At 31.7% G+C, this 27,490-nt stretch overlaps 11 protein-coding genes across 11 annotated transcripts; 4 read left to right on the forward strand and 7 right to left on the reverse strand.

The window, feature by feature from the left end:
* Nucleotides 1–676: 676 nt before the first annotated feature.
* On the reverse strand, nucleotides 677–1,207 carry WICANDRAFT_80739 (uncharacterized protein; the record flags this gene model as incomplete). The annotated part of the gene is made up of 1 exon (XM_019185114.1): nucleotides 677–1,207. The coding sequence occupies one exon, from the start codon at nucleotides 1,205–1,207 to the stop codon at nucleotides 677–679; it is 531 nt and encodes a 176-aa protein (XP_019036603.1).
* Nucleotides 1,208–2,953: 1,746 nt separating this feature from the next.
* WICANDRAFT_85592 (uncharacterized protein) lies at nucleotides 2,954–3,688 on the reverse strand (the record flags this gene model as incomplete). The annotated part of the gene is made up of 1 exon (XM_019185915.1): nucleotides 2,954–3,688. The coding sequence occupies one exon, from the start codon at nucleotides 3,686–3,688 to the stop codon at nucleotides 2,954–2,956; it is 735 nt and encodes a 244-aa protein (XP_019036604.1).
* Nucleotides 3,689–4,492: 804 nt separating this feature from the next.
* On the forward strand, nucleotides 4,493–5,635 carry WICANDRAFT_35243 (heme-dependent oxidative N-demethylase family protein; the record flags this gene model as incomplete). Its single annotated transcript, XM_019182287.1, has 1 exon — nucleotides 4,493–5,635. One exon carries the CDS (start codon nucleotides 4,493–4,495, stop codon nucleotides 5,633–5,635), a length of 1,143 nt encoding a protein of 380 aa, XP_019036605.1.
* A 152-nt stretch (nucleotides 5,636–5,787) lies between these two features.
* On the reverse strand, nucleotides 5,788–7,152 carry MDM36 (Mdm36p; the record flags this gene model as incomplete). Its single annotated transcript, XM_019185115.1, has 1 exon — nucleotides 5,788–7,152. One exon carries the CDS (start codon nucleotides 7,150–7,152, stop codon nucleotides 5,788–5,790), a length of 1,365 nt encoding a protein of 454 aa, XP_019036606.1.
* A 728-nt stretch (nucleotides 7,153–7,880) lies between these two features.
* On the reverse strand, nucleotides 7,881–8,960 carry PTC4 (type 2C protein phosphatase PTC4; the record flags this gene model as incomplete). Its single annotated transcript, XM_019182809.1, has 1 exon — nucleotides 7,881–8,960. The coding sequence occupies one exon, from the start codon at nucleotides 8,955–8,957 to the stop codon at nucleotides 7,923–7,925; it is 1,035 nt and encodes a 344-aa protein (XP_019036607.1). The 3' UTR covers nucleotides 7,881–7,922.
* An 856-nt stretch (nucleotides 8,961–9,816) lies between these two features.
* SSD1 (mRNA-binding translational repressor SSD1) lies at nucleotides 9,817–13,778 on the forward strand (the record flags this gene model as incomplete). The annotated part of the gene is made up of 4 exons (XM_019180970.1): nucleotides 9,817–9,925; nucleotides 9,982–10,173; nucleotides 10,234–13,440; nucleotides 13,474–13,778. Coding segments are annotated over 4 exons (3,813 nt in total), but the record flags the coding sequence as incomplete, so codon positions are not given.
* Nucleotides 13,779–14,081: 303 nt separating this feature from the next.
* WICANDRAFT_80745 (uncharacterized protein) lies at nucleotides 14,082–15,887 on the forward strand (the record flags this gene model as incomplete). Its single annotated transcript, XM_019185116.1, has 1 exon — nucleotides 14,082–15,887. One exon carries the CDS (start codon nucleotides 14,082–14,084, stop codon nucleotides 15,885–15,887), a length of 1,806 nt encoding a protein of 601 aa, XP_019036609.1.
* Nucleotides 15,888–16,622: 735 nt separating this feature from the next.
* On the reverse strand, nucleotides 16,623–19,925 carry WICANDRAFT_96704 (uncharacterized protein; the record flags this gene model as incomplete). The annotated part of the gene is made up of 1 exon (XM_019186526.1): nucleotides 16,623–19,925. A coding segment is annotated over one exon (2,863 nt), but the record flags the coding sequence as incomplete, so codon positions are not given.
* A 14-nt stretch (nucleotides 19,926–19,939) lies between these two features.
* Nucleotides 19,940–20,645, reverse strand: WICANDRAFT_96705 (uncharacterized protein; the record flags this gene model as incomplete). The annotated part of the gene is made up of 1 exon (XM_019186527.1): nucleotides 19,940–20,645. A coding segment is annotated over exon 1 (419 nt), but the record flags the coding sequence as incomplete, so codon positions are not given.
* Nucleotides 20,646–21,178: 533 nt separating this feature from the next.
* VAC7 (Vac7p) lies at nucleotides 21,179–23,503 on the forward strand (the record flags this gene model as incomplete). Its single annotated transcript, XM_019185117.1, has 1 exon — nucleotides 21,179–23,503. One exon carries the CDS (start codon nucleotides 21,179–21,181, stop codon nucleotides 23,501–23,503), a length of 2,325 nt encoding a protein of 774 aa, XP_019036612.1.
* Nucleotides 23,504–23,821: 318 nt separating this feature from the next.
* Nucleotides 23,822–24,229, reverse strand: MRP17 (mitochondrial 37S ribosomal protein bS6m; the record flags this gene model as incomplete). The annotated part of the gene is made up of 2 exons (XM_019182240.1): nucleotides 23,822–24,101; nucleotides 24,162–24,229. The coding sequence occupies 2 exons, from the start codon at nucleotides 24,227–24,229 to the stop codon at nucleotides 23,822–23,824; spliced, it is 348 nt and encodes a 115-aa protein (XP_019036613.1).
* Between the last annotated feature and the right edge of the window lie 3,261 nt (nucleotides 24,230–27,490).

Here is a 27,490-nt window from a genome sequence, read left to right on the forward strand (position 1 = left end):
TGAATCAATTGTTGTTTGACAATTTGCTTTTCTCAATCGAAGGGGTTTTGAACCAGCTTCAAAATTCCTTTATCAATTTCAATTTCATCAGTTTCGAGGCTGCCAAAAAAATCAAGTGATTTTTACCCGGACCACGTTTTCTCTGGATTCGATCGAAATTGTGGTCATTTGTGGATGGCATTAAGGTTTTATAGCAAGACTTATAAAGTAATGAAGTTAAATGGGATCAATAGCTATATATCCCTTTTTTCAGCTTGTTTTAAAGTGGATTTTGGAAGTTATCAGCTGGTATTTGTATCTGTCACGTGCCTATTTTTAAAATATAAATATTAGCTTATCATATAGCCAGGTTGTTAGCTCAAAATTGTTTAATTGAACGGTTGATTTTACTTTGAAGGTATTTATCAAGAGAGAATTGATTTTTACCATATTGTCATGAATTATAATTATTCAGCTAGATTAATGTGTATATTGACCCGTTAAATCTGTCATCTGATCAAATCAAGTGTAATAACTTCAAATTGTTTTCATTTTGTGATTTACTAGCTATATGAAAGGTTAAAGATCAAAAAATGTATGATTTGTACTATTTCATTATATTTTTTCTGCCCTTTTTATTACCACGTCTTTAGTCACATCTAACATCTTGGGTTATAGTATGGGACCATTCAGGCCCTTATTTGATTGGTTGAAGCATAACTTGAATCAAAGTTGACAATAATCCGCAAGATTTAGTTATTTTCTCACATTTTGGCTCTTCATAAGTCTGTGCAGTAAATTCCATCATTTTATTCCATAAGATCCAATCTTCATTATTCATTTGTTTTCTTTTAAGTCTAAGTCTATATCCACAATAATCTATTTGATCATCATAATTTGATAACAATTCATTACAAATTTCAATTGTGGCATTTGATTTATCACTCCATTGATTTGAATCCTTAAAATGTAAGACGTTAAAATGTTGATTATCACTTGGACGCACCCAAATTCTTGTGCTTTTAACATCATCAATGATTTTATTATAAGTCATCAATTCCATAAAGCATATTTGGTTTCCATCTGAAACTTCACAGCCATAATCGTAATGTGAATTTGGAAACAGTGTATAATGAGTTAAAGAGGCGGCTGTTGAATAAAATAGGGAACTCAGGACAACTATTACAAGTCCAAATTCTTCAAGATTGAACCGAGATTTCATAGCCATTGTTCTCTTTTAACATTAAACTCATGTATATCACCAATTGATAATAGGAAAGTTGTCTTATCTCCCAATTGAAGTAATCAAATTGTAACTGTTTGCAGATTGAAAATCTAGGTTCAACTATTGTGATAAACACCCCAGAAAGAAATATCATGTGACATTTCAGGATACTTCAACCTCAATCTTTACCTTCTGTACCTCTCAATTTAAACCATTTCAATCGCTCACATTTTGGGAGGTTTGTACTCTGCGATAACGCCTAAGGCTCTCCATTCAGTTGGAAATATGCAGTACTAGGGTGTAATCAATTATAATACCTCAAGCAGTGTTGTATTTGTGATATTTAACTCGGACCTTAACGGTATAAGAGGCCATTAAGCTGTAAAGCTAAAGCACTTTAACTCAATTCTTGTAAGTGAACTATTCATTTCACTTAAAAGCTCTAATTTCCTCAAGATCTCATCCTATGTCGACACTAGCGCAGTCAGATCTAAAGATATGTAAAAGCATCAGAAAATGTCCCATTGTTTTCCTGATAAGCCATCTCTATACGAAGATCATCAACTGATTATTAAAATTGAATTACTTAACCACCTGTATGTAATTACACCTGTGTAATTAAGTATTCTATGATACTGCGGGAATAAGCGGCCATAGGTACACATATCCATTGACAGATCTTCACCCAAATTCCAATGTTAATACTCCCAAAAAAAGAAAACCCTGGAAAGCATCTCCAGGCCTTGGATTGATTAATATACATGTCATTATAGTTATACCTACTCAAGTTGATTAATTCATTGATTAATGCTATTATTAATATTTCTGATCCATGTGTTACCCAGCTAATGACTAAGTATTGACCCGTAAAATCTGTCAACTCGATTAAAAGAAAAAGAACTTTCAAAGAAATTGAACCTCTTTCCAAAACTCGATTTTGTTGAAGCAAATTGGTGTTGAAACTGTGAAATAAATTAAGAGATTAAAGACTTGTATTTGTTCTCGTGGATATGTTTTCCACAGTATCAAGTACGTCTTTAATCTCTGAGATCGTCGACATATGTGACAAGATAATACTTCTCACAGTCTATGACGTCTCTATGATTTCTCATTACATTTTTGAAAATTATGAGAATATATTGATAGCTTGAGACTAAAACACAATATCGTTGAATTCTTAAATTCTGAAGATACACCAATATGATGAGTTTGTATTTTCGATTTTTGAAATTTTAATAGATAATGAATTAATTTTTAAGATGAAGAGTTTAAACAATTGTAGACTCGATTAAGTACATCTTTATAGAAATATTATAAACAGCCTTGAATATCTACAATTGACTCACTAGTTGTAATCAATTCTAGATCTCTCTATATTATAGCAAAGCATATTTGTTCCTGTCCAGCTTTCATAAGTTTCTGAATAGCGATAGAAATCCGATCTCTCGTTTCCTCTATCGATAAATCACGACACTCTTCTTCGTGCTCAGCAGCTGCATTCTTAAAGATCTCAGCCAGCTCAGCGCTTCTTCGCATCATTTCACTTAGTCTCCTTTCTCTTTCCATCATCAATGATCCAGTTCCAGACGTTAAATGGCCCATTATTAAAAGATCGATTTGTGTTTTTTTTTCTCAATCTCCTGTCGATGTGAAAATCTAAATCCTACAACGCCATTAATTAAACATATATCATTCAATTCATAATAAAAGCAAATACTAAACTCCAATACCCTTTTTTCCCTCCTTAATTTATTGATCCTCATCTATTAAAAAATCATTTTGAACAACATGCCATTCATTATTTTTCTGATTAATCTTGTTTAAAATATGTTTATAAACCAAATCAGTAAGTTCATCAATATCAATATTTCCCTTAATTGGGTTTGATTGATCATTATCACTTGATAATTCATTGAAATTATAATTGTTATTAACAATTTTATAAATCATTTCATCAATATTAAACAATTGTTTTGACAATTTTATTTCATTATCTAATTGGAAGAATTTTAAAATTTCAAAAATATTCAAAATTAATCTTGATATTCCATTTAAGAATAGTTTCAATTCAAAATTTGATAAATCATGAATTTGTTCAATATTAGAATCAGGTGAAAATAACTTGAAATTCAATATTGAAGGTTGTTGTTGATGATTGAATTCAATTTGAAATGGTAAATTGATAAACCAAATTGTAGAGATTTGATAAATAAATTTACAAATCCTTTCAAGACTTGCATTAATAATTTCAAAATTAAAAGAAAGTAAATTTTCAAGATTAATAATTGGAATAAATGAAATCATAAAGATGTATTGATTTTTAACACCACTTAATCTTTTCCTTTTAACAAGATATAAATTGATTAATTCTTGAAATAATATGGATTGAGAATTATTAATTTGTTTTTCAATATTTAATGAATTTTCTTTTGTCGTCTTGGTTTGAGATTGGATTGATTTGATTTCATCATTATAACTAACCATTTTGGAAACTTCATTTGACTCTTGTAATTTCCTTTTCAATGTTTCAAGCCTTAGAGAATTTGAATCTTTTTTACTCTTAATTATACTTATACTTTTGAGAATCTTGTTATTCTTCCTTTTTAACAACATGGCATCTATTGTTAACAATTGTGAGGATAAAGCAGCAATGGAACCTATTGATAATCCTTCAATATCTAATGTATGATCACCTTGGATGTATTGTTTCATGAATGGGTAGTTGTTACCTTTTATACATTTATCAAGTACCTGATCCACTAAATTTTTAGAAGATGATAATTCATTCAATAATTCCAAATATTCTAATTTTGGTTTCAACAATTGGAAATTCACACATGAGGAGCAAAACAATTCATTATTTGAGCCATGACAGATTCCACATCTGGTCATTTTAAAGCCATTTGATGTGATGTCAGTAAAGGAAAATGGCTATTTGAAATCAAAACAAAAGTTCATTTTGTTATCAATATTATGTAAGTATTACGTAATAATAAAAAATGAATTTCGCGAATTTAAACATTACATAATGATTACATAACAATCATACTCTTCAAAGCAACTGACAACGAGAGTTTAATAGAGTGAAAACAAGATAAAGAGGTTGATGATGATGGTTAAAATGTGTAATATTATGGTTAAAGTGTATTGATTATGGTACTGTAGCTTATTAAGTTTTTTGTTCTTGTGTTTTATTCTTCTTTGGGCAATTTTAACCCTGGGACATAATTATAAGTATAGGCCCAATCCTCATCATTTTCAATCAATTACACTTTAATTAAACCAATAATGTGCTATTACTACTATATTATACCATTACTACTAGTGCTAATAACCATCTCATTCTATTTCAGGACACCTAAAACAAGGAAACCAGGTGTATGGATCCCTTCCAATTATAAATGGCCTATTCCAGAGCCTTATCCAGATTGGAATATCCATAAAACTAATCCAATCCCATATCGTGCTTTTAAGCATAAATATAATGTAACTATGGGGGTACAATCAATGGATCCACAGGATTGGATCCAATTAGATAATGAATGGGTTAAGTTTCATGATTTAAAACAAAAAAGAGTTGAAGAAAAGGGTAAAGATCTCTATGATATTTCTCCAATTGCACTTGATGGTTGTATTGAATTGTTGAAAGAGTTACAAATTTATTTACCTAATAGATACCCTTCATTATTTCAAGCCACTTCAAAAGGGTTGAAAAATTTATTCAATAATGAAGACTATGATTTTAAAATTCATGATCCAATGTTTATAATTGGGAATTTATTACAAGATGATATTGCTATCTTGACTGAAGATTCTAATGGAAATTATAATTTCACTGCAGGTTCAATCTTATTAGCAGGTTCATGGAGATTTAAAGATAAATTTAATAAATCAATTTCTTCAATTCATTCTGATTCAAAAGTTCCCAAATATCATTCAAATTTACAAAATTCAATGAATAAATTTTTTTATAGGTTAAAACCTGAATCTCCAATGGTTAGATACAATTATGGGTTCCAAATGGATGATAATTTACCTTGGGCTTATAGTTCTTTAGGTGATGAAGATTCAAATTCAGGATGGAGGTTCCAAACTGGAGAAGCAAAAGCCCTTTCCATAGATGATATTTATTATAGATCAGAACGTCAATCCCTTAGAAGATTACCTAAATCTGGGGTTATTGTCTTTACAATAAGAGCTTATTTTTTACCACTGGTTGAGATTTGTAAAGAACCATTTGTGCCACAAAGATTATTAAATGGTGTTTTGAATTGGGATGAAGAATCAAAAGAATATAAAGGTTTTGAAAAATATAAAGATATTGTTATACCTTATTTAGCAAAACAAGCTGAATTACAAAAAAACCAAGGTTTTACAATGGAGAATGAACAATTAAATTATCCATTGAATTCTAAATTGAAAAATATTTGAATATTGTAATGGTCATTATTTATTTTTTCTTATTTATATGTTTGAATATATAGAAAATATATGTTGTGTTTTTCATAAAAGACGTGTACTGTGTGTTTAAAATGCAAAAGTCATAAAAGAGTGATGATGATTCATAAAAGGGGCAACTATTCCTAATCAACTTCATTATGGTGATGATGATTTAAATGTGATGGTGTTGAAGGTGTTGAAGATTTTGGTGTCAGTCCATAAATACTATTCAATAAATTATTATTAAACCCAACATTTGGTATATTAAAAGTTTGTAAATTGGATCTTCTCTTATCTTGGTTATGAATAGGTTGTAATTTCTTCATTGCTTGCTGTTGTTGTTGTTGTTGACTTGAAGTTGGAGTTCTTGGTGTTTGATAAGTTGATAATTCTTGTTCCAATTGTTTAGCTTCATCAAAAGCTTGTAATAAATATGGTAATTCCTCTGAAATTGTAGTTGGTTGTCTATTCAATGTAGCAACTGAAGATGTTGTCGAGCTTATTGAACCTCTTCTTGATAAATGATGATGTCCTGGTAATTCTTGTGAAGAATGTAAATTTAAAAATTTTGATGATGAATTAGAAGGTGGTGAAGTTGATGATGATAATAATTCTTCATTTAATGAAGTTTGAGATGAAGGTGAAGGAGAAATTGATCTTGATCTTGATAATTCTCTTTCTTTTGCCAATTCTTGTTCCAATTCACGTTCACGATTAGATTGAATATAATAATTATCTTGTTCCCATTCAGCATATTCTTCATTTATAAAGAAATTCAAACGAACAGATTCATACATTTTTTCCACATCATTCAACACTTCAAGACATTCTTGAATTTGATCAGAATCTTTCTCTTGGACAGCTTGATCTAATTGATTGATTAAAACTGTAACAAAATCTTTATAACCTTCTAAAGTTGATTGGAAATCAGTATTATCCTCCACAATTGGGTTTTCTTCTTTTTCAATCATATCAGTGATTTGTTTCAATTCAAAACTTATTATTAAAAGTTTTGATTTTGTATATGATATTGAAATTTTCTCCACAATTGAGTTTTTCAAATTTATAATTTTAAAATAAATCTTGAGTAATAAACATCCAGGATCTGATAAATATTCTTGAATTGTCAATGAACTTATAAAATTGTTTATAATTTTCAATTTATAATTCAATAGTTTATTTATTTCATCATCAATGAAATTACATCTATCGATAACTTTTTTAGCAATTTTAATATCAAAATTTCTTGTTGTTGTGGAAAAATTATGATTAAAATTTATATTTATTGAAGCTTTCAAAGTCATAAATTCCCATGAATTCAACTCATATTCTAAATTTAATAAATTTTTATAAATTTTCAAAGCAGATGAACAAAAAGATGTGATTTTGGAATAATAAGATGGGAAATTCGAGGTTAATGATTGAATAGTTTGTGGATTAATCTTTTCCTCTTTCCCAACAACTGATAGTACCGGATCAACATATTCAGACACAGTTAATGATTCCATTGCAGCAGTAGGAGCAAATAGGATTGATTAGCCAGAAAAAAGAATGTGGTTAATTGGACAATCGAGTCTTTTTGCTTTGTGAAATTCGTGTTGATGTTTTCGATTTTTTTAATTATGGGCTGTTTACAATTTTTTGTCAGAAGGTTTTTGTGCGCGAACCGAGATCTGGATTATGTAATTATATTAGTATTGATTATATAATTAAAGAAGTAAAAGTAATACAAATTCATATTATTATGATCTTTTTATATTCTAAAGAGTGTGATGGGTTATAAATTATATAGTGGGTAGGGATTGGATGGGTAGATCAACTTAGTTGAGTGTTGCAATCATTCGTTCTGAGAATTTTAGTAGTGATTGCAGTTGACGGTCAAATAAGAACGTATTCAATACCATAAATTGCATCAAGATAGGTTATTCCAATCAAATAATCACCAGAAAGTATTCAATATGGCATCTAGAGCTCACATTTCAAGCTGTGTTCAATGGGAAATTCAATAAGCGACAAGATGAAAGCCTTAGTGGAAGCTCAAAGTGTATCTAATCAATGATTTTGATCTAGATTATGAACCACCAAACCACCCAATAATGTAAGATCCAATAGTGAAAAGATTGTCTGGGAACTCCTGCTAACATCTGAAAATCACCAATCTTTCATATTTGTATGATTTCAATGGGTTCCAAATTACGAATTTTTGTAACAAAATAATTTATTATCTATATTGCTCAACGAAGGACTTGTATGACATGGAATTCCAAACTCATTCCCACTATATTATTTGCTTCTCAATCTCAATTTTAAGCTTCATCCGTTGGTACCATTGTTCCAATGATTCTTGGTCATATTGACATGCTATTATTATAATGCTCATGTTATCAAACCCTACCCCAGTGGTTTGATTTGCCAGTGTTAATGTATGATCTAATAAATTGGCCACTATTTCATCTAATTTTGCGCCTAAAACCAATTTATTTCTAATATATTTGATTAAATCTTGATTAGTGAAAACATCCCATATTCCATCACATGCAATTATTATAAATTCATCATTTATAGAAATCTTGTGATGGATTATTTCAGGCTCCACAGTGACTTGAGTCTCTTCACTAACTAATTTATTGTTGCCATCATTAAAACTTCTAAAATTTCTCAATTTAAAATTAAAATCTCCAAATGCTCTTGATAATGCCAATACACCACCAACTCTATTATATGAAACAGAACCACCAGCGTCATTGATTCTGATTAGTTCACCGATATGATTAGGTTTATGATCGAATGATAAATTTTTCGGGACACCATTTATAGATGTTATTAATCTTGAATCTCCAGTGTTTAAAGTGTATAGTTCATTATTGTTTAGTATTATCCCCAAGATTGCAGTTGAACCTGAATTTGAATGATGATGACGATGTTGATAATGTTTATATAGATTATAATCAGTTTTTAAGAATGAATCTTTGAATTTTGAAATGATTAAACCTTGATTTGTCATAATTTGCCTTATTTTGGAATTATTGTTATTATTGAATTCCTCATATATTGAATTTGGTAAATGTTCACTTAGATAGTTTGAAGATTGAGATCCACCATGACCATCGAACACGCCATATATTTTCATATCCATTTGAGATTGATTATTATGGACATCTATAAAGTTGACATTTGGATAATGGGTTATTGAATGGGCATCTTCTTGAGTGAGCCTATAGCCTTGCATTGAGCCCAGGCAGTAGGAGAACTTGTCCAGTTCTTCGTATTGGACTGTTTTGTCTGTGAGTGGCTGGGATAAGAACTGGCCCATGATGGTTTGCTTTGGCTTAGGCTTTGTTGATGGGTTTGTTTAGTATCTTGTGCTCCTTAAAGTCAAGGATTGAGAAAATGGAATGAGAATTCGCGGAAGTGTTGATGAAGATTTGGTTGATTTAGTTGAAATTGATTTGGAACTGTGCTGGAATTGATTTAGTTGTATCGTATCTATTTAATTATATTTTGTATTTTGTATTTATCTCGTATTTGCATCTATCTCGTATGTTGTTGTTCTTGTTATTGTTTAATCAGAATCAGCTTTGTTGATTGTTAGAGTCCAGGCAGACCTCCTCCAGCCTACGCTCGCCCTCTAGGCTCACCAGCCTGCGCCCGAAAGCAACCCTCTCGCCTGTGCGCCTGCCCAAAACCCGTTTCACTTCGTCATCAACAAACAAAAAAACTTCTTCTTCACCAACAACAAAAACATCATCACCATAACCAACTCCATAACCAACTGTTTCCATCCTCACCGCTCTCTTGCACTCTGTCAATCGGATACCCTCCAATTGTATCCTGCCAGCATCGTCGCCCTCTTGCGCCCTTCAATTCCAGCTCATCAAACAGCCCTGAAACTGTCCTGGTGGCTATATTTAGCTTTTTTATACCCCTGGCTAAAATTCATCCCCAAGTTATAAAGAGAGTCAATCACAATCATCAATCTATTAATCCATTTCAATTCATTAGAGTATAGAGGTTAATCCAATTGCCATTTCAATACCTTTTCCCCCTTTTTTTTTGCATTTTTTTGTATTCATTGGTGTTGATTATATCATTTCAAGTGGCACAATTGCCGTCAAGTTTAAACAACAAACGAAAAAACATCAAAAATGGCAAATAATCAAAATAGAAGTGGTAACAATGGTTACAACCAACCTTCATACACCACTACAACTGGTGGCAAAAATCCAAGACAAATTCATATTGCACATAGAAGATCTCCAAGTGAATTGACAAGTTTAATGAGTAAGTTCATATATTTACAACTACAACAAGTTTATATACTAACATCCCTTATCTAGTTGAACAAATCACTTTACAACGTCAATTGGAACTCGTCCAACAGCAACAACAACAAATTCTAGCTCAACAAGGTGGTTCTGGTGGTTCTAGTGGCTATTCTGCTGGCTCTAGCGGAAACCAATTTCAACCTCCAAATTCTCATAGACGTACCGGTTCAAATACCCATAGAAGATCACAATCTTCAATGACTGGTGCAATGGGTTCATTTGCAATGCCTAATCAAACTTTAGCTCCTGCTCCTAAATTGGGAGGTTCAACCACTTCTCCACAAAATACTGGTGGCTCAGCTCTTGGTCATAATAGAAGACATTCTTTAGGTTTAAATGAAGCTAAAAAGGCTGCTGCTCAAGTCCAAGCTCAAAGATCTGGTAAAGAACCTAGTACTACAGATGTTGAAGAATCATCAAGTTCAATGCCTCCTCCATCAGGTTTTAAATTCCCTTCAACTGTTATTGATGCTCCATCTCCTCCACCTCAAACTCAATCATATGCTTCAGTTTCACGTCGTCCTTCAAATGGTGGTGGCCATGGTCGTTCAAGATCCTCTGTTGGACATTCACCTCAAAGAAGTTATCAATTCCCACCAAAATCTCCACAACAATCTTCTAGTGGTGGTTTTGATTCATTAGCTCCACCTCCTCAAAACTTTTCCTATCATGAACGTCGTCAATCTGGTCATCAACGTTCAAATTCACGTAATTTTGATCCAAATACTCAACAAAATATAAATATGAATTGGAGATCTCAACAAAGTAATCAACAACAACAACAAAGACAATTATCACCTTCAAGAAATTCATTTACTGAAGGGTCTTCATCATTCTTGGAACCACCTCAACCACAATTCACACCTGGTCATCGTATTCGTGGTTCTCATAATAATAATAACAATTCAATTTCTTCATTAAGTGGTTTCCAATTACCTGGTCAAGTTGGTGGTAGAAAATCATTATTTGCCCCATATTTACCTCAATCATCAATTCCTGATTTAGTTGCAGAAGGTCGTTTAGTTGTTGGTACTCTTAGAGTTAATAAAAAAAACCGTTCAGATGCTTATGTTTCCACTGATGGATTATTAGATGCTGATATTTTCATTTGTGGTTCAAAAGATCGTAATAGAGCATTGGAAGGTGATTTAGTTGCAGTGGAATTATTAGCTGTTGATGAAGTTTGGAGTAGTAAACGTGAAAAAGAGGAGAAAAAAAGAAGAAAAGATAATACTCAAACTTCAAGTTCAAATAATAATTCAAATAATTCTTCAGAAATTATTGATGATGTTCATAATGATGCAAGCACTCATTCCACAACAACAACTACAACTACAACATCAGGTGAAGATGATAAAGATGAATCAACTAGTGTTGGTGGGAGTTTAAAAAGAAAAGGTTCTTTAAAACAACGTCCAACTTTGAAAAAAAATGATGATGTTGAAGTTGAAGGTCAATCATTATTATTAGTTGAAGAAGAGGAAATTAATGATGAATATAAACCATTATACGCTGGACATGTTGTTGCAGTTATTGATCGTATTCCTGGTCAATTATTTGCAGGTACTTTAGGTTTATTAAGACCTTCACAACAAGCTAAAGATCAACAATCTTCTTCAAGACCAAAAATTGTTTGGTTTAAACCAACAGATAAAAAAGTTCCATTAATTGCAATCCCAACAGAACAAGCACCAAAGGATTTTGTAGAAAATCATGAAAAATATTCAGATAAATTATTTGTTGCATCAATTAAACGTTGGCCAATTACTTCATTACATCCATTTGGTACATTAGTTTCAGAATTGGGACCAATGAATGATTCAAATACAGAAGTTGATGCTATACTAAGAGATAATAATTTCCTATGTGAAGAGTATTTAGATGTTGAAACTGGTGAAGAACGTGAAGATTTTGAAATTAATGATGTTGATTTTGAACAAGAATTTAATAAAAGAAGAGATTTTACCAATGAATATGTTTTAGCTATTAGTGAAACTGGTGTTAATAGTGATAATGCATTACACGTTAAAAGAATTTCAAATGATAAGATTGAATTGGGTGTTCATGTCTCAGATGTTTGTGCTTTTATTAAAGAAGGTTCATTATTGGATAAAAAGGCAAGAAAAAGATCAAGTTCAGTCTTTTTGGCTCAAAAAGTTGTTGATTTATTACCTAAATCAATTAATGAATTATTAAGTTTTGTTAAGAATGAAAAATCTTTAGCATTAAGTGTTGTTTTTGAAATTGATACATTAAAATTTGAAGTTGATAATGTTTGGATTGGTGAAAGTTTTATTCAACCAAAGAATAGATTAACATTTGATCAAATTGATTCAATCTTGGATGATGGAGATGAATCAAATGAATATGTTTCAAGTGCCTCAAAAGATTATATTCGTACAATATCATTAATTTCCAGAGAATTTAGACGTCAAAGATTAGAAAATGATCAATTAAATAATGAAGTTAATTTAACTTTAATTGATCAAATTGATGATGAAAAAGTTCGTTTACATTTAAATTTATTTAAAAGTTCATTAAGTTCATCAATTTTAAATGAAATTTTTTATAAAGTTAATGGTACAATAGCTCAAAGAAATTATTCAATTTTAGGAGATGTTGCATTTTTAAGAAGACAAACAATTCCAACATTAACAAAATTGGAAAGTTTTAAAAAGAAAATTTTAAATTTAGGAATTGAAATTGATACATCATCAAGTGCTAAATTAATTAATTCCATATTATCAATTAAAGATGAAACTATAAGACAAGGTGTTGAAATTTTATTTTATAAAAGTTTATCAAGATCTAAATATTTTGTTGCAGGTAAAGTTGAAGCAGAAAATTATGGAGCATTTTATTTTAATTTACCATTATATACCCATTTTACATCACCATTAAGAAGATATGCAGATTTAATTGTTCATAGACAATTGAAGCAAACATTTGACCAGGATTTGAAATTGAATGGAGATAATGAAGAATTGGAATCATTAAAGATGACTGCAGAATATTGTAATTTTAAAAAAGATTGTGCCAAGGCATCACAAGATCAATCAATTCATTTATTATTAAGTCAAACTATTAATGAGATGAGTAAAAAAACTGGACAATTGATTGTTATTGGTAAAGTTTTACAAGTTTATGAAAGTGCATTTGATGTTTTTTTACCAGAATTTGGGATTGAAAAAAGAGTTCATGGAGATCAATTACCTTTGAAAAAGGCTGAATTTGATAAAAAACATGGAGTTTTAGAATTATATTGGGAAAAGGGAGTTGATAGTGGTACATTTATTCCAGAAGATGAACGTGAACCATTAAGTTATAGAAATTCTATAAAGAATAAATTTAAAACAAGTGCTAATGAGATTGCACAATATCAACAAGATTTTAATAAACAAGATCATGATTTGAATCAAGAATTGGAGAGATTAAAATTATCACCACCAAGTTTTAAAATTCCATCACCAAGTACTCCTACACCACAATTGTCACCATCATCAGGAACAACAACAAGATCATCAACATTTGAAGATCCAGTTAGTCAATCATTACCAACGACACCAGTTGATAGTGTGAAGAGTGTTGTTGGTCGTACTAGTTCAAGTTCCAAGATTGAGACTGGACAAGGTTCTTCTAGAGAAAAGAAGCTCCATGCATTAGATTCATATTTGGATAAGTTGACGTTAAGAGTGGAAGGAGGAGATTATATCCAAGAAATTAAGGAGCTCAGTGACATTCCTATTTTGTTGAGGGCTGAGATTGGGATGGCTTTGCCTTGTTTGACGGTTCATGCGTTGAACCCATTCACTAATGCCGAGTAGTTTTTGTTTTTAGTTGTGTTTAGTTTTAAGCGTGTTTTTGACTGGATTGAGAAATTGTAGGGGTGTGGCCGGTTGAGGCCTTGGCGAAGGCGAAGGGAAACGAGGATGGTGATATTTATGAAATATTAGTTATTCTGATATTCTATTCTATCATTATATTGCTATTCTATCATTGATCTATTCATTATTCATTGATCTATTACTGATTATTCATTGACTATTCCTTACTGTTTATTGATCTATTCATTACTGTTTATTGCCTATTCCTCATTGTGTCAAAGACCCTCAATGTCCACTGCTTACACCCGCCGTGTCTCCTTCGACAGCCTGAACCCAAGCATCCAGGTCGAGCCTGACGAGCCCATCCACATCCCTCCCCAGTACAGCTCCAGGGCAAAGACAACCTCCAGCAAGCGAACCCTGGACCTCAACTTTGGCTACGAGCCCTCTTCAAAGCACCAGGACCTTTACAAAGTGTTTGATTCGTTCCAGGAAATCAACAACAAGGGCTACAAATCAAATCTCAGCACAACAAGAAGAAAAATCCCTAAACTGCCTCCTCCTCCAAACAAGTCAATTCTGAAAAGAAGTGTTGATGATGTACAAGATCAAGGTGCTGCTATACCGAAAAGCTTTAATGAAAATGATCAACAAAACTCATTTGCCTCAGTATTACCATCTCAACAACGTAAGAAATCATTAGTGGAAATGACTGCTGAAGAACTATTAGCTATGGATGCTCAATTTAGAACTGGTGTTAATCTTGATGAATTCAAATTTGATGGTGATAATTATCTACCTTTCCATAACCTCAGTTCAATAGATTCTAAAAAACCTAAAAATGGATTACCAAATATTGATAAGTTGGTTGGTAATATCGTTACTGTTAATAATAGAAAACTATTAAAGACAAATTCAATCAATTTCAATTCTTACACTGTTAGCTTTAGACATAGATTAATGACAAAATTTATTGATCAAACTTATGAAAGTTTTGAGACAGATGAAGAAGAAGATGAGGAGGAAGATGATGAACGTCCTGAAAGTTTACGTGAATTGATTGTTTATATCAGTGGTCGAAGACATACTTGGGATTCAATAAATTGGGTTTTGAAAAACTTCTTGGTTGATGGTGATCATTTAGTTATTATAAGTCAATTACCTCCAGAAAATAATTCAAATGTTGATTACAAAGATGAATTAATTGATTGTGATTTTATAAAATCAAAAGCTGATGCTCTAAGTTCATATATTTTCAAAGCTATTGAATTATTAAACAAACAAGATTTGAAAATTTCCATTACAATTGAATTTATTAAAGATTCTTCAGTTAAAAATTTAATTAAAAATTCAATTAATCTTTATAACCCCAATTTTTTCATAATTTCAAGTTTAATTTCAAATAGATTATCAATTAGATTTGAAAATAATCATGTTAAATTACCATATTATTTAATGAAGAATTTAAATTTATCAACAATTATTATTCCAGATTTATTGATTGAAAAAAATTTAATATCATTAGATCAAAATATACCAGAAATTAATATTGAAACTGATGATGATGATTATATTACAACAAGTTATTTTTTACATACATTAAATCAAATTTCAGATGCTTATAAAAGTATTGAATTGAATCAATTAAAATCTGATATTTCATTATCTTCAACTTCAAATTCAAATTCAAATTCAAGATCAGATTCAAGATCTACAAATCAAGCTAACAATCAAGAATATGCTGATACTCCAACCAATTATTATCCAAAGATTAAATTTAGTGATAATTTATCAATTCCCAAATATAACAATTCAAATCCATCAAATTCTTCATCTCCTTTCTCTTCAAGAAGAAATTCAAATAATTCAAGTGGTATCTATAAAGTTAAATCATTATTAGATGACCCAATTCCAAATAATATTCAAAGATCAAAATCTTATAATTCAACTCCAATTACAAATACTATTAGTAATGTTTCAAATTCTGAAAAAAAATTACCATCAAATGTTGTTAAAAAATCAAAATCAATTGATGAAGGTAGTATAAAAAAAAGTGGCTTTTTCTCAAAATTTGGTTTCAAGAAAAAGTCATGAATAATTATTTAATGAGTAAATTTTAATGATTTATGATATTATGCCCCCTATTTTCTAATAATTTAATAATCAATGTGTCTTTTTATGACTAATTCAATTTGTAGCAACTCAACAAAATCGTTTGAAGATCTGATCAATTGAGTTTCTTGTGTTTACTTTTAATCAAAGTCATTGGAAATGACCTTTAATCAATCAAAGCAATCCAATCATAGATTGTGTCCCCTTCCCAATGTGTGGAGAAGGTGACAAAAACATGTCAAATTGATTAAAATTCTTAATCATGATCAAATGATTTTGTAATCAAATGATGTAAAATTAATTAATTGTGTCAAATCTGAGGAGAAATAATTATGAAATCTTACTTGCCCTCAATTTTATATTATAAGGTACAATAATATAAATACCCCTGTAATTTTCACTTATGATCCTTAATTCATAATCTTATAATTCCTTCAATTGATTACTCAACTATGCCAATCAATTTATTAAATTCATTAATGCACAATACTTCATTTCGTACAGGTACTTTTGGGTTTTTAGCTGGTTCAATAGTTCCAATAATGTTTTTAAATTTTTATTTAATTCCATCACAAAATTTTAAAGATCAAAAAGAGTTGAAATTTTTGAAAAAATCTGTTGGTGTTATGAATTGGCAAGTTAAAAAATTGGAAAATTTAGAACATAATGGTGCTCATGTTTTAAATTCTGATAAATATCAAGATGGTTTATATTGGGCTGGTTTCTAATCTTTACAATTTACAATCATAATTAATAAATATTCATCTTTAAATTAGATGTTGGTTCATGGACATGTCATTGGAAAAAGAATTGAACTATTGAACTAATGATTAATCATTACTTCCCATGATTAAAACAAAAAATATATTCAACACACATCATTCCCATTCTGTTTATTTCCATTTTGTTTTGATGATTATCTTTCAATGTTTGTGATCCATCACCAGGGCTTCCAACCCTTCTTTTTATGATTCAGTTCTTTATTGATGTTGGTCTTTGTGCTTGAATTATACTAACGCCATTGTTGATCAATGCATTTTATAATTCATATCTGCATTTCAATTAAACACCTTATGATATTTACAAAACAGTAGTTTTTAAACGTTAAACATGTAATGCTAATGCAAACTTATACATAAAAAAACAAATGATGCAAATTACTCCTTCTTTTTACCATGTCTCTCACGAACACTTGCAGCTAATTTTCTTAGCTCCAATATACTTTTTGGGACTGGTTTATCTTCTTCCTCTTCCCGTACCTCCTGTTTGATTGAATTCTTAACAACTTGTGCATATGAAGGTTTATTAATAATATTAATTGGTGTGGAACTTGATTGATTTGCAAATGTAATATTGGATAAATTAGATATTGAACTCCCAGTACTATCATTATAAAATGATGGGGTTTGTAATAATTCACTTGATTTTGGTCTAGGTGTACTATAAACTTCAATCTTTGCCTGTTTTTTTTTACCAACATTTAAAAATTCATTAGATTTATTGAAATTTGACAATAATTTTGGTAATGCAACTCTTTTTGGTGACGCTTCAATATGTTTTTGTAAATGTTTATAAAATTTATTATCATCACCAATAAAATCATGTTCAAAGGAACTTTCACCATCTTTAAAAATTTTCAATTGATCATTTGATTTTAAACCAACATTGGTTTTAAATTTACCCTTGTTATGTTTTAAATTATATTCACCTTTAGCTGTATAACCAAATTTGGTACCTAATTCATCAACTTTCCGTTGTAAAGATTCAATCTTTAAATCACCATCTATCTTCAAAACATCAACATTCAATATAGTATCATTACTTCTAAAATTCAACTCTTTTAAAATCTCATTCTTTGATAACTTGATTAATCCTTTCAATTCCCAAAAAACTATCAAAACTTCAAATTTAAAATTTGAATTTAATGAAATACCATTAATTAATTCTTTCAATAAAACTCTTTGTTCTCTTATGCTTTCAATTCCATCACAATTGAATATCAACAAATTAACATTATTAAACTTGGATGGATTTATTTCACTCGTTCCCATTATCTTTAAATGATTTCCAATTGTAAAATCTAATGTCTTATCAATTGAAAACTTTCTTCTTAAAAAAATTGATCTTGTTGTATTTAAATCTTGGAAAAACATTAAAATCTCATATTTATCAATCATATTGTTCTTCAAGTTTTCAGTCAATTGCTCAAAATTTAATGGATTCAGATCAACATTCTCATTTTTAGTATCTTTATGAACTTTAGTATCATATTCATCTTGTGAAGCAACGCTAGTATTCTTCTTCTTGTGATGATTTAATTTCTTTCTCTTTGCTATTATCTTTGGTATACCAAAAGTTTTGGAAGCTTCTAAAAATTCCTCTCTTTTTCTTTTTTTGAGTTCAACTTTTTCTCTAGATTCTTTAGCTAGGTGACTAACTTTTTTAATTAATAACTTTTTCAATTTAAACTTTCTAAAATTATCAGCCAATATCTCCAATGATTCAATGTAAATCAATTCACCAACAAAAGCTTCAAATAAACCTTCACTGAAAGAGTTCAGAATTGTTTTCTTCTTTTGCTTCCTAGATATTTCAGATTCAACTAATGGTTTTAAAGCACTAGTTAGTTCTTTTCCAATAGTGGATTTGATCAAATTTTGAGTCAAAGTTTCTGATAAAGAACTAACCAACTGAATCTTCTTTTGTCTTTCTTGTTCTTTTGCAATTTTTTCATTTTCAAGCTGTTGTAATCTTTTCTGTTCTTGTTCTTCTTTCCTTCTTTGTTCTTCTAATGCCCTTTGTTGATCTCGTTTAGCCTTTTCCTCTTCTAGTTTCTTTTTCAGTAAGGCTTCCTTTTCTTGTGATTTTTTCAGCTCTTCAAGTTTAGCTTGTTCTTCATCAACACTATTAGGTTGAATTGTATTATTTTGTGGGAATGAAAAATTGAAACTTGGAGCCTTTGGCTGTTGATTAAAGTTATTAGTAGGTACCGCTAACGGAATTGGCTCACTAATAGAGGATGGTATATTTAAAACTTCAATATTGGAAACACCACTTTCAATTAATTCTTTATAAGAAGTAACTTTAGCATCATGTTTATCAAAAAAAGCTTGCACTAAAGGTTTTTGATCTGGCAATAAATGTGATGGATGAGCTAATGAAAGTAAATCAACAAAACTTTGACCACCTTCTTTGGTAATTTTGAGACCATAATAATTTGCATAATTTGAAAGGTCAACAAAATCATTGAATGCCAGTAAGTTAATCATATAATCTGAAGGGTATGGTTTTGACTTGGCATGTAAAGACCTTTTCAATGACTTTATAGCATAAAATCTAATTTCATTTAAATGAATCTCCAAAAGATAAGACAAAAGAATTGGTATCTGACCTTGAGAAAAGTTTTGAAAAAAATTTTTATAAAAATTTAAAACATCTTCTGTTGGTTGAAATCCTCTTTCAATAATGTTTGTTCGAACTAAATTTCTTAAATTTAAAGCTAGTTGAACCCTTTTATCATTGATGATGCCATCGGGAAATGATTGAATCTCTCTATCTAATTCGGGATCCCTCAACTGACTTATGAGATAATATGCTCTAAATTCAGCTTCATTTGGAGCCTGTATACCCCTCGATCTATATTCAGCATACATTTCCGATAAAGTTTTCAAAGCTTTATTCATCTGTTCAAGTTCTTGTTGTTGAGAGAACTCAGATCTTGTCTTTGCCATAACATGAAGGGTCAATATATGAATTCTAACAGTTCTTTCATTACAATCCATAGCTTCTGGACCAAAATAATTTTGATAGGTGAAATCTTGACGGATTGATCTAGTACGGTCCCATATAAATGACTGTGATTCTGGTAGGTCCGGAAGAATATTATCAACAATGTAGTTTAATGTTTTAAATAATATCTGAGGCGGTCTAACATCAGATGGTAATGGAGGTGGTTGACCAGCTGCAGGCCTTGAAAAAGCCTTGATTGCTTTATCTTTTGAAATTTTACCATTAGAATCCTTTTCATATTTTCTAACATCGTTTTCAATAGATCTCCTTATTCTTTCATAGACTGGACACATTTCAAGACATGAACCTTGAAATGATATGGCATCTTCTAAAGTTTTTCTTGTATCTTCTTTATCAACCAAACCTTTTTGTTCCATAACTTTTCTCTCATTCTCCCTCATTTTTTGAAAATCTTCATAAAGTGTTGAAACATCAGATGTATTTTGCTCTAATCTGAACATCTCTTGTTGATTGGACTTGTCCCATTCATCTTGTTTTATTGGTGCAGCTTTGAGGGCAGGACTTTGATAAATCAAAAATTTAGGTATTGGCCTCTGATTGTGATTGAAGTGCTGAAATATGTTGAAGTTGGTATCAAATCCACCAATGTGTTGATCGAATTTCAAATCTTCTTCACTCAAGTTTGAAGAGCTTGGACGTCCAATTGCAGGGTTTGTAGAGTTCGTAGTGTTCATTGCTCCGAATGAGCTATTCCCATGATCAGCCTTATGACTTGGTCCTTTTCGTTTTTGGAAAATATTCTTATTACTAAAGTTTGAGCCGAACTTATTGGTATTATTATGAGATTGAGCACCAAATTTGTTGTTTTGATTTTGATTTTGACCTTGACTTTGGCTTTTGTTGTTGTTACTAGGAGGTGGTTGAAAACTTAGCATTTGGGTAGTACAACTATAAGTTGCTTTAATTTAAATAGCCAGCCAATGGTGGTCTCCTCCGGTGGGTGCTTGATGTTTTTGTGTCGACTTCAACTTCAAGGTTATCGTTTTTGCACGTCTTCACGATGAATCTTTCACCCCATACAAAACTTCGCGAAACTCCAGACACCACTAGACCATCAACTCTAAGCCTAGACAGAACACTGAGCGAGCCTAGACCATGTGATTGTGTGGTCTGGAATTTTCATTTGTACACAGGGAAAAAAAAGACCGTACGCAACATTTCCAATGCTTGAAAACGCTCTACTTTAGCAACTACGTCAACCCAGGAATAAGATAGGCAAGCTCCAACTAGCTCTTGCTGACAATTTACACCATTCCACAACATAAAACTTCACCATCGTTGAGCTCTTGTTTCAAGGAACCATCTTTCCATCAATCTCGTTTTGTTTGGTTTTTGCATAATTCACCAGATTTCGTATTTGCCCTTGTCAATCAAAATTCACAACTTTAAACCAGAACGAAACATCAACTGAAGCGTTTTGTTTGGTTTTGCTAGCACAGGACGATCTTTAAAAGAAGAGGAAGATGAGTGATAATGAATCTGTGAAACACAGCACTGTTAATGAGAAAGATGAAGCTTCAGTGACAAAATCGAATCTTAACGCCTCCACGATCGCCAGTCAAGAAGGAAGCATCAATAACAATGAACCTACAAAACCTGTCAACAATGATGAAATAATACCAAATATCCCTAAAAACCTTCCCCAGATACCCCCAAGCAAGAAGAAAGAACTATCGAGGCCCTTGTTCTCTAGATCAAGTACCAATGAGAAAGTTTCAAAGAATCCAAATACCACCAAAAACATGATTGTGGAGACAGAAACAGTTGATGCATCAAAAGTTCCATCTGTGACTTTACCTATTGCTTCATCATCAAATGTTATTAGTAATGAGTTAATGTCAAATAACTCAAGCATAGCTAACAATCTTTCGTCTTTGAGAAGTAAGAAAAGTACATTGTTTGTTGACCAGAATAATCAAAATAATCAGATTGCAAATAATAATGTTCAGGCATTATCAACAGATGACAATGACACCATCAGTATAAATGGATCAATAAGAAACAAAAGACCAAATGCCACCGAAAGTCACTTGAATTTATCCAAACCAGGTGCTACTAAAGCTGATTTGTTTGCTGCAAGAATCGCAAATGCAGTAGGTGATGCTTCTGATTCTGATTCGGAAGAGACATTTGTTTATGAAAGTGCACCTGATGCCTTGAATACAGCCAACACATTACCACTAAACAAGAATTCAAGTATATCTGCTGTAAATGGCTCAGGAAATCCAATGGCTTTAAGAAAACTTTCCCAAAGAAACATTAGTATGCCTGTGACTTCTTCATCTTCTCAACCATACTCACCAACTACGGCTTCTCATATTGTGTTAACTAATGATGAATCTAAAGATCAAAACAATGGTCAAAATAATGGAAGAACTTTTGAGACAGAGGAAGAGTCTGACCTTAATAATAGTAATAACACAACTATAACAAACATCCAGACACTTCAAAAAGATCAATATCAACACAATTCATCTGATAATGTATCAGATTTACAAGGTGACAAGTCGAGCGCTATTGAAGGTTCGTTGAAAGCAGACACTAATACTCAGTCGAGTTTCACTGAAAGTGGGAATCTGATCAACAACAATAATAACAATAAGACAAAGATCTTTACCAAGTATAATGGGAATAACTCAAGAAAACCAAGCAATACAAGTCTTCTGAGAGCTGGGAATGGTGATAGACAGAACCAATTAAGAACAACAACCTCAAAACTATTTGAAGTCAAGGGGAGTTCCCTTAGAAGATATTCAGGTGTACCGGATGATGTTAATATTGAAGACTACATTGATCAATATGACGAAGAGCAGGAGATTGATGGTGGTGATTATGCTGATACCTACGAATATGATGATTATGAAGATGAAGATGAATTAACCCCACTAAATGTCAACGCTGCTAATGGAAATCTTCGCTTAAACAATTCAAGGAACTACCATACAAAGAAAAGATTTCCAAATTTTAGATCTACTGATAGTGGTGACTATACACAAAATTTTGGAGATTTGAAGGATAAAAATTCACTGAGACATTCAAATTCAAGAATACTGAAAAATAATAAAAAGAACAAAAACAGATCTCAGTATAATCAAAGACAATATTCTCCACATAATTTTTACAACTCAAAAAAAAATTCAAAGCTTCAACTGTTCAAAAATTTTCTCTACTTTTTTGTTCTCGTTCTTCTTTTGTTAGTGTTTGGTTTCATTGCAGGTTTCTTACTAGCCACAACAAAAGACCTTCAAGATGTTAATATCTTATCAATTGATGATATACTTGTTTCTTATGATGAATTGGTGTTTGACTTGAGTGTTAGAGCCTTCAACCCCGGTTTTGTTACTGTTGAAGTTAGTGATGTTGAACTTGATATATTTGCAAAATCTTCACATCTTGGAAATGAATATTTTGCTCCAGATTACTTAGACGACTCCAAAACTCTTCAAACAATATTGTTAGGAAGCGTCACAAAATTTGAAACCCCATTAGAATTCAGTGGTGGATTTTTCAATAGAAACCATTCTTTATCAAAAGGTGAAATAAAGTTACTTCAGCCTGGTAAAAATTCCACTGATAATGGAGATGAACATTCTGCTCCTAATCACAAGACTGAAAATGATTCTGATAAATGGAAAACTATAATTAATTATCCATTTGATTTAATTGTTAGAGGAAGCTTCAAGTATAGCCTTCCTTTCTTTCATACTGATAGGTCAGTAGCAGTGACAAAAACTGTTTCAATTGATCCTGCTGAAGATAAAAAATACAAAACCGGGTTTGGTGTTTGATGTTCAATATTTTGTGATATTTCTCTGTTTTTGTTTTTGGGTAAATTTGAGGTTGAATTTTTTTTTTGTTACGAGAAATCAATACAGTTATTTTATGCTAGTATTTGATATAGATTGTTTGTTTTGAGAAATACTTTCTGCTTTTTTTTTAGTCTTTCCTTCAGTGGCTTTCAACAAAATAATATACAATTTCAATTTGTGGTTATGTATAACTTCTAGTTCGTAAAGTAATGCAAAATCAACGACTACATTTTATCAATTATCTATATACAAACTTTTATTCATAAAAACTTCTTTACAACCCATTAACTTCAATGCTTAGCGTCCAGCTCTATCCAACGAAGAACCAGGATCAAGGTTTTTATCACTAACCTTTTGCATATAAGATCTAATAATACGTGGATCAGCTTTTAATGTCCGTAGAATTTCAGACTGAACAGGCGCACTTGAATCGAATAACATAAGGAATCTATGACCTTGAAAATGACGTTCTTGATCCTTTCTCATTATCTTAGGCAAAGTTTCATTTCCCATGGATTGTATTTTTCTCACAACACCTCTATTTTGTATAATTAATCTACCTAGGGTAGTAGCGACTCTTTTCATTAAAGTTAGTAACTTTTGCAATCACCTTGGAAGAATATAAAGGAGGACATACTCTTTGGCTTCCCTGGTATGTTCTATTGGATTCACAACACGAGCAATAGCGATAAGTTCGTACAACATTCTGTCCGTAAACACTCAAGTTCTTCAAGTTCTCAAAAAGCTGTGTTAACGGTTCTTTACTTTAAGTGTCGATTTTTTTTTTCAACTTCGCGATAAATAAAATTCGCGAAAAAAACAAGCCTAGGCTGGTCCGCGAATTTGAATAGAAAGCCGGGTACTATAAGTTTATGATTACATAATATCGTGAACTTAATAGATATTAGATAACGTACATTTCTGTTCTGCAATTAAAGTCTTTCAAGATCATTTCAATCCGAATACTCACTAAAAACGACAAGCAGAATACTTGGTGCCTATAGTATTGAATTTGGAGCCAATAAAGTGTACCCATAATCTGAAAAGAGCTGTGTTTTCACCTGGAATCAAAAATTTTCAATTTAATTTTGGAAGCACTTGAGTGTGTCAAGGTAAATCAGAGTACTTTGAAGCCAATGAGACAACAAGTAATGATAGACATTAGCAGGCCCATCAATATCTATGTATGCTATTACAGATTGCCACGCTAGCGTGATGTACTGTTTTGGTGTTTTTTGGCACAACAAAATTATATAATGCGACATGCTGGTTTTTGTGTCTGGGGGTTTTTGTGTCTTGTTTAAACTATGAAATAGAAAAAAATAAATTTGTTAATAGGACAAGAAAACTAGTATCTTTGAGGATTTGATTTGTTTTCTCCCATCTTTCAAATAGAATCATTAGTCAAATATTATCCCTTTACACCTCAAAAGTTTTGAAGATTCACATGCAAAGATTGAAAGTTCTATATTTCAAACCTTACTATTTCCAACCAGGAATTTTGAACACTTATCCAATTATTCAGCTAAACTCAATAACCATTTGATTCACGGGATAAATATACTACAACTGATTTCAATTTACATGGGTCATAGAAGCTGTCTTTTACACCACAGTGGTTGGAGGTCCAGAGTTCAGATGCTCTCATATCAAAGTTTGAAAGACAATAGAAAATAACTCCCTCGGTGCTTACTGCCTCCTAATCAGACAGAGACTACATATTACCAGCTGTCCAACTACTTTATGGTTTATTAAAATCCAAAACTTCGAGGCACATCAAGTACCCAGCAAAAAGAGTAAAGTCATAAATCAATCGTGCGCCACAGATAGGAAGGCTACACAAATGAGATATCAAAGAAGTTAAGACCTCTCAACAATTTTCAAACCCATCACTTTTTTTATCAGGTAATTAAGCTACCACAGGATACATCATCACATCGTCCATCCACCGTTTGCTCACAAGTTCAGTGATACCACACAGTCAAACACTAAATCAAAAACCTTCAAAAAAGTTCATTTACATTGTTCAATGTCTAGAACACTCAAAGCTACAAAGACATCCACTTCAAAAAACTTATTCTGTTTACATTGGTGTAAGAGCTCCGGAATATTCAGAAACTAAGTAAAAACGGGCCAACTATCAGATTAGAACACAGATAAACGATTGGAATCAAAGAAAAAGGCTTTTTAATTACACCAAAAAGGTTAGAGCATAATCAAAACAGCAATTATCTTAATAATATCACCTGTTTTGACTGATTGAACTGATACAATCTCAATATTCAACATGAAAAAACAGTTTATGGAAACAAAAACACTACAAAACAACGAAATAAGTAAATGTTCAATATAAAGCTGAAAAAATGTGGCTTAATGCTAGATCTAGTAAAATAAATGAGCTTCATCAAATGGAAATCGAGCTACATGATTTAAAAACACCGCTAATCTCGAGATCATTAAAAAAAGCCCAAACAGGCCATGAATTGACAACCCTATATATAGAAACTCTAATAACGCTAGGAAACCACGCAGGCACACTAAATCGTGAAAGGAACAGCAAAAAAGCATGAGGGCATCGGCAAATAGTGCTCGTGATATAGCTGTAATATAGCTGTAATATTCCACTATAACAAAAAAAAGCAAATTTGATAGTAAGAAACAAAAAGGACAGCATAGCGCAACCCAGCATACTCTGAGGATAGCAAAATTACTATCAAAGTATTTTATAGTGCTACAATTCCCAAAATTCTACAGGAATGTGCTTGAAAACAAAACAAGCTTCTTTTTTTCCTGCACTGAAACCTATCCGCTATATGACTTACAATAGGAGCTTCAGATATTAAATAAAGCAATTCTGATAGCAAGTGCTTCGGTAAATCAAGGTTGTAACCCTAATTTGTTTCAGTTTAGGCAAATTAACTTCTGGAAGATGTTTATGCCTCGTATCCGTCGTAACTTGTTGTCTGAGCTGTTGCTTCTGCAACAGTTTCTCAGGACGACACTCTGGAGCCCATGGTAACTTGTTGTCTGAGCTGTTACTCCTGCAACAGTTTCCCGGGAGGTAACTCTGGAGCCAGCCAAATACTTGGGAAACTCGTTGCTGTAGAAATTGTCTGGGAATCGGCCCAAACCAACCGAAGCACACACCATGTATCGACTGCAACACTACAAAATCACGGTGACTTGTTCAAGTGGTTTCTCCACCTTAGGTTACTGTTACACAATGTGAAAGTTTAACAGAAGCTAAGCGCTATATCATTGTTGTATCACCTAAAATGATTGGTATATTCTCGTACTCCTGATGCACCACTGCTATTAACCATAGTTATACTTGTTCGGCTGTGATTTGCTTTACCAGATACCTGAAATATAGGGGAACAAGCTTACATCAGACCAGAATCTTACCGCAAATCAATAGGACAAATGCCCAACCAAGCAGATAAACACCAAGTGATCTCGGTTGTTGCTTGTACTATTGCCCAAGTGACCCTTCTCGTATAAGATTCGTATATGCCTCGTATATATGCATTCAGTATCTACAGTAATCAAAATATTTCCCAAACTACCAGTCTCTCTAGTAATGATGCAAGCAGTAGGTTGTCCGCTCTATAACCTGAGAAACAAACCAGCATTTTTTGCAAGTTACGCGTTAGCTTGTTAGAATCGGTTGCAAAGGGAACTTTTTTTTTTTGGCTATAATCTCACGAGAACCGTTTACATATGTTGGAGAGCTGCGAAAATCTCATATAGTACATCGTACTCTGGATAAATCGGCATATCAGAGCATATCAGTGTCAAGATGTGAAGATTTGGGATTTAATCTTTTGTCTTTGATGCTGAGCCTAATTTGGGGTTTGGTCGATTCGGCGTTTATTTTAGAAGGGGTCATTGCACGCGAGGCTAACCTCATTAATTGATGTTTAGTGCCGTAACTTGAGCAAATATGGGTCCCCTGAGTTATAGCCT

This window comes from Wickerhamomyces anomalus (assembly GCF_001661255.1).
Source record: "Wickerhamomyces anomalus NRRL Y-366-8 unplaced genomic scaffold WICANscaffold_6, whole genome shotgun sequence".
Lineage (NCBI taxonomy): Eukaryota > Fungi > Ascomycota > Saccharomycetes > Phaffomycetales > Wickerhamomycetaceae > Hansenula > Hansenula anomala.